General features: G+C 37.7%; 1 protein-coding gene across 4 annotated transcripts in view; it reads right to left on the reverse strand.

The window, feature by feature from the left end:
* Nucleotides 1–1585: 1585 nt before the first annotated feature.
* cadm1a (cell adhesion molecule 1a) overlaps nt 1586–14117 on the reverse strand; it is a 508053-nt gene continuing 495521 nt past the window's right edge. For all 4 annotated transcript variants that reach the window (XM_056446059.1, XM_056446061.1, XM_056446060.1 and 1 more), the window contains 2 exons: nt 6012–6140; nt 1586–5193 (listed from right to left, as the gene is read on the reverse strand). In XM_056446059.1, the coding sequence (XP_056302034.1) occupies nt 5075–5193; nt 6012–6140 (248 nt within the window). In that variant the 3' untranslated portion in view covers nt 1586–5074. The remainder of the gene's footprint in view (nt 5194–6011; nt 6141–14117) is intronic.

Genomic DNA, 14117 nt, shown 5'->3' on the forward strand with positions numbered 1-14117 from the left:
AAGGTGTAGACTTTAATAACTGTGATGGTTGTCGAAGGTGTAGACATTAATAACTATGATGGTTGGGTTTAGGTTTGGGGAAGGCGTAGGTGGAGAAGCACGCCTCTAATGTGCTACAACTTACCCTTATCATGTTTTGCTGCTGTCTTGCAGTCCGCAGACAGACTATACTCGACCAGCTGACTGATACTCACCTGCTTCCCTAAACCCAAATGAGTGTTTTAAAAAACAATCCAAAAAAACAAAAGCCCTCGCCTGATTTTTACCACATTTTAAGATTTTACCACATTCTCATCCTGTTATTTACTTGTTTATTTAATTTTTTGGCTTTTGTTTTTGTCTTACAAGATTTCTGGAACTGTTCTTTGCCAGACTCGGAGCCCATCGTTGTGGTCAACTCCTCTCTGCTTCTCAAGTCTGCCGACGTACAATGCGAATGGGCAAGCTGGTAAAGTTGTCCATGCGACGAAAAAGAAATGGCATCATACCGCCTCCTAGAGTTTGTTTTAAAGAAGAAATGCAGCTATACATACTTCTATCTACATAATTAGCAATCTCCAGAAATGTATGCAGGGCTGTTTTCAGAATGAGCCTGTGCTGCATTAATGGCGACACTTTGCATTGTCATAAAAAAAAATTAAAAAGTACATACTGTATCTGTTAAGGCGAAAAGAACTGTTGCCAAACATATGACAGAAATATCAGTCACTACGCATATTTAAATGCACAGTCTAACCAAAAATTAAAAGCCTGTCCTTATTTACTCACTGTTTCATGTGTTTGAGTTTCTTCTGTTGAACAGAAAGATATTAGAAATAAGTAGCCATTTTGACTCTCAAGCCAACTTGAAGTTTTTTTTTCTCTGAACCCAACACTATCGGTTGGGTTTAGGGAAGGGGGTAGTTGGGAACTCTGAAAAAGAGTACACAGTGGTCTCTGGCGGATTTGCGAAAACAAAAACTGCTAAAAACATTGCCCCTGGGACGTATTTGGAGCTCTACAGAAATGTATATTTCGTACCACTATAGTGGTGCGTAATCAAAATGAGCCCGGGTTGTTTTTTTCCTATTATGCCTATCAGTGACTGCTGGTTTCCAACATTTTTTAAAATATCTTCTTTTGTGTTCAACAGAATAAAAAGAAAGTCATAAACCACATGAAGGTCAGTGCATTTTCATTTTTTTTTTTGTGCGAAGTTTCTTTAAATACAAACAGTGACTTTGCATGGAACATTTGCATCTCCATATTGCAGGCGTTATGTGAAGATATTTTTAGGAACATCAGATGTAAGATATTCTTTGAACATTCAAGGAAAAAAAAGTGGAAGATGGAGAATCTTAAACATTAACGTCACAAGCATCCTGTAAGATAAACGTAGCACATTTTCCTGATGAGATTCTGTCAGTTGTCAAATGGATTCAGTTCCTTGTGCTGTGCAAATCCCTGACGACAGCAAAACAGATCTTTTCATTCACTCTTCTGAAAGTTTGACTTCACCTTCAATGGACGAATAAGATTTTCAAGGCATGCGACACAGGAAATAACACCACCAATACCAGCCATTACTTTGAACATTAATATCTTTTCTTTTTTATTAAGACAAGAACTCTCCATTTTTTTTTTTTGTAAAAATGTCTAATATGAACAAATACAAAATGTGTATGGGAATGTGGATATTTTTTTCTTCATTAATACACAGTAACATTGCCCAAGTACAGCAGAAAGACAAAAAAAAGAACCAACCTAAAAACAATGAATGATAAAAGTTCTCAAACTATCTGGAACCAGAACGAGAAACATGTCAACTTTGAATTTAGATTAGTACATTTTCCCCAACACTCTCTCATGGTATCTTGTAACTATTTTACTTTTTTTGTGTGTGTGTTTGTGTGTTAAACTGTATAATATAATTCATACGTGTTTGTATAATCTGCTTGTGCCCCTATGAGGGTTAATTTTAGGGGTGAACCTTCATGCTTAATTCAATTTCAAAACTCATAAAATAATTACGTTTCTCATGAGATTGAGTTGGTCTGTCCTTTCCTGTGCTCTCTGTGTGAAGTTGGACTAAAAAGAAGATAATACTTAACAGCGTGTACCCTATGTACACATTTTACAGTGCACCAAATAAACAACAACAACAAAAACAAATACATAAAACATGTAGTTTAAATATAAAATTCACCATTTGATTTGAGATCCCGCTTGATCCTATTTGTAATTATTGTCTGATTTCTTAATGATGGGCTTTAACTTTGCATTCTTCCTGAGATGCAAATATACCGTTTATCGTATGTGAACCTGAGACCGGGCTTAAAACGAAACCGTCAAGATCAAATAAAAGTTTCAATCAGTAACACTGTTGCACTATCAAACAAGGGGCATTACAAAAGTAATGAAAACAACAAACACAATGACCCGGTTCACATCTCAAAACAAGCAGTTGTATTTGGACACTTTCAACTTGACCTTTTTCGACTTGCTGTACAAGAGACAGACGAAAAAAAGAGATCTGCGTCTTCCCATCCAAGTCCTCGAACGCCTAGCAGAGTGGATTAAACCACAGTAATCACATTTAAAACAGGTCTAACATAACAAGTTGAACAAAATGTACATCGGCCCAGTCTAAATACCACAAATTAGTATACTGATGTCATGTCTCTCACGTACGCGAAAAGAGGAGAAGGGATGTCTGAAATCCTGTTCAGAAGCTGCCAGACCAAAGCTAAATGATGCTCACTAGTTAAGCACAAGCCACACAACTGTATATCTTAACTGCAACGGTAACCATCAAGCTGCAAGACATTCCCTCGGATTTGTATTCTACATAAAAACAAACGTGTCCAAAGTGTTTCCCATGGTTAACGCACGTACTCGAAAAGTGGATGCTCGTGTTTTTTCTTCTTTATAAATAAGAAAATAAAGCAAACAAGAGTGTGTTTCCCCCCCTCAACCTCGCCGTTTTTATGTACACACTGAGGCTGATTTCAGCAGGGCTAAACTATGGCGTCTAAATTCACTTACACTACAGAGAGAGTCATGAGGAAATGAGAAGAAGTGCTTCTCTTTAGGAAAAGTACTGTAGACATCTTTAGCCACCTTACGTTATGTACCCTTGACGGGTGCTACGATTGTAGCTAGGTGAAATGCGTTCACAGGAGTTAAGAAAGCATGAGCGTGTTGTTGTTTTTTTGGTTAGCGGCATGTGTTGACAGCGATTGTAAATATAGGGGAAAATCCACATATGAGGCTAATTACATCAGTTGCCTAAAATATTTGGAATGTTATTAAAAGCTTTCCTGCCTTTTTTATTTATATTACTGTCCTGGTAATAAAAGACTGCTTGTTTCACTCTCCATTCAAACGAACCTATTATGCGAAAGCAGGAACCCGGAGGAGCAACTCACAGCAATTATAAACAATAAAACACACATTGTTTACACTTTAAAAGAAAATTATTTCACTGTGATGCTTTTTTTTTACGCACCAGAGTCTGGGATATTTGGCCAGTCTATATTCAAATACTAATATCACTAGGATAAGCTAGCTGCGATTGCCACTGTTTCCTCTGAGGAAGAACAAACTGGCAATTAACTTGACAGGCAATCATATACCATTACACACTTGTTGGACTGCTTAACATCAATGTCACATCCTCACTGACTCGCCTACAAACGAGACACACAAATGCAGATGTTTTTTTCTTTTCTTTCTTTTTTTTTTGGCTGTTGAAATGTATTTTAAGGTAGTAAAGTTATAGAAATCAAATCATTTCCAAATCTTCCCTCTCTGTACAAACATGATGGCTGCTGCGCTTACCCCCTAACATAACCGACTCATAAACCGAAAGAAATTTGACACAATTTTAGGTAGTTATTTACGTGTGCTAGAGGGTCACCTTCACCAGCCCTGCATGGAAAACTACAGCATTAAACAAGAACAGAAAATGCAAGCCACAGCATTTAGACCTTTTTCAGTGATGGCGACTCTCATTTCGTTATTATGGCATGTGCGATGAAAACGCTAACAAAACCTAGGACAACGTTATACTGAAATAATAAATACCTGCAAAGGCTTCCCTTACAGAAAAAACACAGCTTTACATATGCAATTACATGTTTAAATCAAATGTGAAATATGAGGAACACATCTGAGCATGTTTTCACAAATGGGTATCACCTGAAAATATTCCAAAAAACGCATATTTTACATGACTTCAACATGTGATTGGACATGTAACGCTCAAGTGGTTATTCTGTAAGGGATTCGGCGATAAGCCTCCATAAGCGCAGAGTAGCAGGAATCATCTGCACCAATGCTCTGTAGTGATGCTTCAAATGTACTGGCACATACTGTACAACTGGAAAAAAAATAGGTATAATTTCTACTGCAATGCTTGTCAGAATGAAACAGGTGCAACTTTCAGGATCAATTCTCATCAAACTGTTATGGGAACAGGAAGGAAGGAAACTGCTTGTACTTCCCTTGATGATGCTGAAGACCTGGGATTGAGTGAATCCTGTGACTAGGCCTGCTCTTAGTTCAGGAGATGGAGATGCCCACAGTGTAGGGGAATGTATTGAGGTGTGCGTTCATGATCCTTCGTAGGAAAGCCAAAAGATGTCTCATCAGAGATGAAGGTGTATGTGTGTTTTCGGGGAGGGGGGTTAAGGGTTGCGTTGTAAATGATGGATGGCGTGTAAAGCATGACTAAGAAAAGAAATTCAGAACAAGGCACAGAATTTTCTGCAAATGGTTCGAGAAACTAACGAAAAATACCAGCAGTTGGGGAGGTTGCTGTGTGGTGACACTTTCTACACTCATAACTGGCAACGTCTGGTATCCCCCCCCCCCCAAAGCCCACCCCTGACCCCGCTGTATAACACAAATACCTACATCTTCTCAGCTGCCCGTGTAGCATTCTACGTCATTCAATCCCCAGGAAAGAAACCAAACGAACTGACAAATAAACTAAAACAAACTAAAAATAAAGATCTCAGTTCCCCCATGCCCCACCCCCTCCCGCCAAAACCAAAACAAAAGCAAATATTAAGAACAACAGAGGCCTCAGGACTCAGATATAGTATTCTTTCTTCTCGTCCGAGTTGTTGTGGCCCCCTTCGGCGTTGATGATGGCCGTGTCGGCATCCGCCGCGTCGTCTGCCCCCTTGGCTTCGTGTGTGAAGTAGGTGCCTGTGTGGGATTCAGAGAAAAAGCGTGTTGATAAAAGCAATATCTCCAGCACCTCGGGGCCTCTGATTGATGCAATTGCAAGGTTTTAAAAGAGATTAAAGAGCATCTGGAGCTGCTTCTCTAATTTAGAGTGAGGGTCGATTGCAGGGACTTTACCTGCCAACAAATAAGGCATTAATTTCACCGTGCTGCACTCGGTTGCGTTATACTGTCTTTCATGTGTCAGAACTACAGGTAAGACGTCCCTATGATGGAGACACTTTGATTACAGCGAGGCGAGGCAGATGAAACCTGACCCTCCAGATCGAGCGCTATTAGATAAAACAAACAAGAAAAGCAGCGAAAATCGAGTCTGACACGTACTCGCTAGAATAAACCGGTTATTTGTGTCTAATAATTCAGGAAATTTCCATAAAATCCTCTCCAGATTTGGGTTCAGTTTGACTTTGTGCTTTAGAATTAACCTTGGAAAGTGTTGCAAGGTGGTGGGAATAAGCGATCCACTTCAAACTTCATTTCCGAATGGGATTATTCCCATCCTCGCAGTCTGTGGCGTGATAATGAAGGCAGTAGCCCTGATGAAAAGCGGAGATGCTGTGCCCACTTTATATTACCGAACACAACAGCGCGGTGCACTCAGAGGGATAGCGGCCTTAATGTGGTCGTAGCCACGGGCCAATTCAAAGCACCCACAGAGCTTCGACGCCAGGATGGCTTCTTCGCCAATCCAGAATCTTATCCAAAATAATTAGAAAGTCTATTGACCTTGAAAACATGCCGAAAGGAAGTCTGGGGGCTGGGGTGGGGGTCTGAATTACCTTTGTGTCTTGCAAAGTATCGACCCAAAACGATGAGAAGACACAACATGGCGAAGACCACGACGGCCACCACACCTCCGATAAGGGCATGGTCCATTGATCTCTGCGTTTCTGCTCCTGCTTGTGAATCTGAAAGAAAGAGTCAAAAGATGCTGTGTTACTGACTGCCAACAAACTTAAAAAAGGAATAGTTTACCCAGAAATACAAATGCACTCTTCACTTTGAAAAAAATGTGAGTTTCTTTTTCCATACATAAAAAAGACAATAAGAAGAGCACAAAAAAAGAAGATATTTAGAAAATATCTTCCCTTTGATCTTTCCATAGGACTACTCATACACTGTAAAACCCTGAAAGTTGAGCTAACTCAAACCATTTAAGGAAACCGATTGCAACAAACCATTAAGTTGAAAAACTAATCCTAATGAGTACTGTGAACTTAATCTATTTGAGTAAACAAAGCAATTTGAGCACAGTAAAACCCAATAAATGAAGAGAACTCAAATCAACAGAGTACTGTAAAACCCAATAAGTTAAGTCAACTCAAACTGTTAGAGGAAACCGATTGCTACAAACCATTTGGGTTAAAAAAACTAATCTATATGAGTACTGTGAACTTAATCCATTTAAGTTGAAGTAATGAGATATTTAATGAACTCATTACCTTGAACACTGAGTTCAAAACTCACTTCAAGTGAGTAGAATTAACTTTCAGTAATTTTGAGTTGACTACACTCATTTCAGTTGATAAAGTTGACTGTTGGGTTTTACAGTGTAGGAAATCAATGGGAAATTGATATTTTTTATATTTTGTCCATTTTTTTATATTTAGAAAAATAACTACCCATTGATTTGCATAGTACTTCTCATAGGAAATCAATTGGAACATATTTTTCTAAATATCTTCATATGTTTTCAACAGAAAAAGAAACTCTGTGGTCAATGGTTGCCATTAATCAGCATTTTTCTACATACCAACAGAAGTGATTCAAGGGCATTGAATCATTAAAGGGCATCATAAATATAATTCACATGACTAGTAGCATAAATTACACATTAGCAATCCATCGCCATTTTAATTAGCTTTACGAAACTGGAAGTATTGTTAGAAATACGTAAACTAAACAAAAACAGATTTAATAAACATTTAATTAGTTTAGTATGAACATGTAAAGGCTTGTATACATCGGGACGCTTTTTGCTCACGTTTATCGTATGTTTTTCAAGACATTTTTATGCAAATTTACCCCCTGACATTAGATGGCATTAGTAAACTTGCAAGTCATGAAAGAAAAGTGAAATGAAACTCACTATCAAATCCTATTTGCCACTCTACTCCTACTGACATTAGTGTAGTTGCTGTTGCGTTTATAATACAGCTCTTCTGTTCTGACACCAATGAAAAAAAGCAGCTCTTTTGTTTAGTCACGAAGTGTTAAACGTTGACAAAAAACACGAGCAAAAAGCATTCTGGTGTGAACGGGCCTTAATACATATGAATCAGGATGTGTGCATCACAATTTGAAAACTGACACACTGCTTTTTGTTCACACTGAATATTCCACAAAGGAAAAGGGAACTGTAAATTTTATATATACATGCCCTAGTTTTTCGCAATTCTGCAACCGGTGAATCCAACGCAAAATCAGCAAAAAGTTGATAATTTTTGCAATCCTGCAAAATTCTAAATTTAAACGCAAAATAAGCACAAAAAAGTGTAATAATCTCATAGAACATACAATTTAAAACCATTTAATCAAATTATATTTATTTCAGTTTGCAATTAATTGTTTTACATGACTTATAGACATTGCATAAGCAGCCCACGTGATGTATTTGAGTGTCACTCGAAAAATGATGCCTCCCTGCGCCCTCACAATCCTAGCATTACATGAGAGTAGAGGAGAAATGTTTTGCAGCCTGTGCAGTAAGCAGACGTGGATGAAGCGCGAGTGATTTAAATGTGATGTCAATGCAAAGATGCGATTAGACATCCTGTGGTGCGAATTGGCCATTTTGTGCGTTTGACGCACTTCAGACTGCAAAAGAAAGTTGGAAACATCTAACATCTAGCTCAAAATGATGGAGATTGATTCAAAGATGATGGCCGCTGGATGTGACCGAATTGAAAGACATTATTTGTGTTTTACATGTATGGCTGGTATTATGATAAATCGATAAATGTTTATGTTGAACTCTTTTTTTTCCTACAGTTAAGGAGAGAAAACGCTTCCCTGCCATTGACGAGATTTATTGCTTCCCGTTTTTAGGTGTATTATGGTAGGGGAAGCCCTAACGCATGTCCTGAGTGAGGTACATGATGTCTTATGCTTCGGGGAGTGAAATCTGAGAAAGAGAAAGTAAGATCGTGGAAAAAAATAAGAGTTATACAACCTTCCTTTGTCTTAATCCCCACTGTTTTAGATCTTGTCTTGACAAGAGAGCAAAATACAGAAGCTTTTTTTTAATGATTTGTGTCATTGTGTCAGATTGCACACCTAACATAGCTACCTAATATGGTAAATAAATTATATATATATATGAATTTTTTTATTTTTTATCACAAAATTTTCCACAGATTTCTGGGAATTACCAACCCCAAAATCAGTAATTTTTATTGCAAAAAATAAAAAGAAATCACAAAAGAAATCATAAAAAACTAGGGGGTCTGTATATATTTCTAAAGTCTTATGTATGTACCTATTTACCACTTATTTCATGCACTTGCAAATTTAATTATGGCTTACAAGTTTAAGCCTACATATTTTATTAAGCTTACAAGGCTTTCAGATGGCAATGTTGAATTCCAAAATAATCTTAAAAACTTCATACACTAGACCAGGGGTCACCAAACTTGTTCCTGGAGGGCCGGTGTCCTGCAGATTTTAGCTCCAACCCTAATCAAACACACATTAACAAGCTAATCAAGATCTTACTAGGTATACTTGAAACACCCAGGCAGGTGTGTTGAGGCAAGTTAGAGCAAAACCCTGCAGGGACACTGGCCCTCCTGGACCGAGATTGGTGACCCCTGCACTAGACAATGAACAGAGTTCATAGTCTGTTAGTACATAGTCTATAAGTATGTTAATTTGTGATACGACTACAGTTAAACATACAATAGGTATGCAAGCCGCAATTTTGAAACATTTACAACATTTTGAATGCAGCCTGCAAGAGAAACTCGAGCATCTTTGAAATCGACCTCTCCAGAAAAGACCTCTAAACTACAGACAGGCACCAACAAACAGAAGTGATGCAAATAGCAAGCGTGGGACTGAAAATGGTTAAACATTTACGAGTGTGACAGTGGAGCTCTGACGACGAGGGCCTTGTTGTTTATATTCTTTTGACAACTACAGTCCTGACTATAACTCAAACGAATCTGGCACAAAGTGTGAGCTGTCTGGAGCCCGAGCTGAAGAAATACACTTTGCCCTCAAGACTAAAAGTGTGAATCACAAGCAATTTTTAACAAAGATTTATTCCATTTCACCCACTGAACAAGGCAGGCCTCTGAGGCTGCGCGGCGTAATGATATGTGAAGTTTATTGATCAAGTGTAGGGATCCATGACAACCCAAAGTTAATGCTGGTTTGTGGACTTGATTGGTTCTTCACAGAGCAAAGGAGGGGCAAAATTTTTCATCAATATCTCACACTTGGCTTGGAAATTAAAGAGTTTGAAGAGAAGTGCTGCGAGAAAAAAGACAGGAGACATGGCTCTAGAGCCAGCCATTGAAAGACACCAGTGATCTCCGTGCCATTAACTACCAACATCGCAGATTTCTGACATGCTTTTCTGCACATCCAAGGCTGTTTCTTCAACTATGGCCACATTTGTGCATTGTGAGTGTTTAGAAATGGTCTTTTTTTGTCTGCACAATATTTAATATTTCCTTTATAGATGCAATAATTTATCGTGTTAGAAATCTTTTGTGGACGTGACATGAAGTACTATTGAACAAATCAAATATATGACTAGCTAGCATTTATGCATATTACATAGATTAAACCATATTATTATGTATTCTGCACAAGGGAACTTGAAAGTAACAGTTTAATAAATAAATAAATAAATAAATAAATAAATAAATAAACAAACAAGGGCGGGACGGTGGCTCAGTGGTCGCGTCACAGCAAGAAGGAGTCCCAGCTGGGCCAGTTGGCATTTCTATGTGGAGTTCGTCCTGTGTTGGCTATAGGTGAATTGGATGAACTAAATCAGGGATTCTCAACCGGTGGGCCTCAGCGATCCTGAGGTGAGCCACGAGATTAAAATTAACTCTCAATATTTTTGGATTTCATTATTAATATGCTATATTAAAATGATCTAAGTAATGCACTTTCTCCTGCTTTCTGATTGATTACTTCAAACTCAAGTTCAAAACATAACAAAAACAACAGATTGACATAAGACAAAGTAAAATAAAAAGATTATAAATATAAAAACATAAAAATAAGACAAGAGAAACGACTGAAAATGTTAAAAATGTAGCAGTAGAAAGGACTATTAACATAATATTTAAAAAAGCTAAGCTAAATAGATACGTTATTAGAAGTGATTTAAAAATAGAGACTTGGCGCAAAAACAGTCTCATGATCACATAGTTGTCCAAATTAATGTCCTGTGAGTGTTTTTTAATGGATCTAGCGAGGCTCAATTGTGTTTCTGCCATAGAGTGTAATATAAACTTGCATTTGAGCTTCAGACGTGCTCTGGTGGAGCTGTTAACTGTTCCTGTCAGTGATTTCCCAATGATCTCCCAGCTGCAAACCCAACCATCCTCAGATCGATGCATTTGAACAGAAGATATTTAATAGTAGATATTCAGTCAGTACAGTTTAAAGCAGAAGCTGGTCTTTTGCATTCTCCCTACTTATATATAGTTTTAATATATACATACATACATATATATATATATATATATATATATATATATATATATATATATATATATATATATATATATATATATCTGGGGTTCTCAACCTTTTTCACTTCGAGGGCCACCTCCATCTGCGAAAATATTTTGAAGGCCCACCTGTCTGACATTTTGTCTTAACTGATTGTCTAAAAAATGCTTATTTCAAACCTTTATTTATTAGCAAAACATTTATATTACCTTCTACTATTATTCTCTTATTTTTCTACAGCATTTGATAAAAAGTGAAACATTATATGTTTTAGATATTTTTTATACATTCATTATTTTGAATTTTGTCTTTTTTGTTTTTAAAAACCGATATCAAGAGTTCACACTTAGCCGATGATTGGTAATAAGCTAGTTTGGCATGCTGTCCCGGGAGAGACCCCTGAGCTCATGAGTTTCTCGAGCCGGGGCTCCCTCCCTTTGCAGGGCGGGAGGGGAGTTTGAGCTCAGGTAGATCTCGAGAACCCCCCCTCCTGCTGCTTAAGGATTGCTATGAGGGTGTGTTGCTGGTGGAATTTGACTATGGTGCTGATTAGATTTAGTCAATTTTTATTTATCTCATGTTTTGGACTGTGGGAGGAAACGGGAGGACTCGGGGAAAACCCACGCGAGCACAGGGAGAACATGAACTCCACACAGAAATGCCAATTGGCCTGGTAGAGACCCGAACCGGAAGCATTCTTGCTGTGAGGCCACAGTGTAAGATGCTTTGGTTATTTTTAATGAGTTAGGAATCGTCTGATTGGTGGTTCATACATTAGCTTGACTCTGGGCCAGCCGTGTCAATCATAAGCACGTGATCCTCAAAATAAGTTTATAAATAAACCACATATTGAACTTATCTGAATTTTAGATTTTTTATCAGTTATTCTTTACAACTGCAGAGTATTTGGGCCTTTTCTTCAATAAATGAACATAACAGGACAACAGGAGATGGCAAAAAACAGCTGCTGCTTTGAGTTGGATTGACTACTATTCATCTATTGATCTACTATTCATATGCATTAAAAATAAACAAAAAATTTAAATACAGTGTCAACACTCTAAATCTGTTGAAACACATTGAACACATCTGAAGGCAGTTGGGTTTGCAGCTGGATATTATTGGAGTGACCAGTGACCAGCTGTTCACCACAGAAACACCACAAAGCCTCGCTCAATCCTCCTGTACATGACCACGTACATAAAACACTCGCACGACATTCATTTGGACAACTATGTGGATATTTTAATGTGTTCACTCAAAGAGAGCGCGCATAGTTTTTGAATTAACGGACTCTGATACAGTACGAGTCGCAGACGTGAGGCACGCGTGAGCTGGTTATTAGGCTATATAACTCTATCGTTACCTTTACATTTAAGTGACGTTTTGCTTTATACAACTGAGAATGTAGTCCTAGTAGGCGTCTAACGTTGGAAGTTTAAGCCACAGTTATGTCTGTATTTTAACTATGAGGTTGTTTTTGCACCGAGTCTGAAGTAATCAATCACTTTGATCATTTTAATATGACATATTTAATAATGAAAGCAAATAATTATAGCCTAATATTTAAGTTAATGTTAAGCTATCTCATGGCCCACCTGCAGGAAAGCTGAGGCCCACCGTTTGAGAATCACTGATATATATTAAATAGTTATTAAATAAAAGTAAATATTAAAGTAAGTAAGAATTATAAAAATTATAGTAAGTATTATAGCTATTAGTAAATAAAAGTATATATTTTTTATAAAATGCTGATAATAGAAAATAATAAAAGGCACAACAATATATATTTATTTGTTTATATTTGTTAATAAATAAAGGTTTAAATGAGCATTTCATACAAACATTTGAAAGAAAATGTCAGATAGGTGGGCCTTCAAAAATTAATCGGAGAAAGAAGTGGGCCCCGAAGTGAAAAAGGTTGAGAACCACTGAACTAAATTATCTGTAGTGTATGAATGTGTGTTTGAATAAGTGTGTATGGGTGTTTCCCAGTACTGGGTTGAAGCTGGAAGGGTATAAGCTGCGTAAAACATATGCTGAATAGTTGGTGGTTCATTCCGCTGTGGTGACCTTTGAAATAGAGACTAAGTCGAAGGAAAATGAATAAATAAAGAAAGAAAGAAAGAAAGAAAGAAAGAAAAAGAAAATGGCTGATAAAGGATTATTTTATATCTAGTATTTTACACATACCGTGAATAAAAAGATTTATTGAATGTATACAAATAATTATTACTTTTTAAATAAACATTTTTTTTCTTCTCCCATGCCAGGCATCATCTTTTCTGAAGGTAAAACAAGGTGAAAATGACTTTTTTTCCTGTGTGAAATTTTGTATCAGTTTTCATATTTTCTGACAAATCGAAAATGTGAAATCTGTTACTTTTAATACAACTCATCCGTTGGGATCCCCCAACAGCAAGGAGAACAAGTGATCTCTCTGCTACATCTCACGGTCCGTGTAGTGTTTTATCAGCCCGCGGGTTCATCCTCACTCCAAACATCTCACTTGATAAAAAAAACACAATGAGAAGGGAAAGGAAGCGAGGGGAAGGATGTCTCGACTGAGCAATCTAACGCTTGGTAATCCAGTCACGAGGAGTTGATCAGCCTTCCCTGTTTACCCACGGCAATCTCCCGCTCTCATCTGTGGCCTGAGCCCGAGAGCCGAGAGGATTTCCTGGGGGAGTTCAAAAAACAAAAAACGGCAGGCCACAACTTATTAGAGGATAACGAAAAGCAAGAAAGCACAGAGCGGTGTGCTTGTACAACATCCCACCCAATCTCACCTCATAAACAACTGTGGTGTGAGGAGGGTGAGGGCGGGATGTAGAGATGATGCTGCCAAACCCAACAAAACATGACTTGATAAACCTAATAGGCTATTTTGACTTTAGATTTCCCCCTTTTTTCCAGCGGGAGGGAAGGGAGATTCAATTAAAGTCTGAGGGAATCTGCTTGACACCTAATTCACGCTTGTCAAAAGGAAGGGAGGAGGCTAAAGACATGCTTTAACACAGATTCCTATTAAGATGTTAATGTGTACTGGACGGAGGAATAAACAGACTAAGAATGGCAGAGATCTGACTTCCTCTTTGGCCCTGGTTAGATCAGGTAGTAAGATGCACTTTTGATGACATGACCACAAGTGCATGGCACTAAATACAGGGGTCTGAAATATCTGAAGCTTG

This window comes from Danio aesculapii, chromosome 21 (genome assembly GCF_903798145.1).
Source record: "Danio aesculapii chromosome 21, fDanAes4.1, whole genome shotgun sequence".
Classification (NCBI taxonomy): Eukaryota; Metazoa; Chordata; class Actinopteri; order Cypriniformes; family Danionidae; genus Danio; species Danio aesculapii.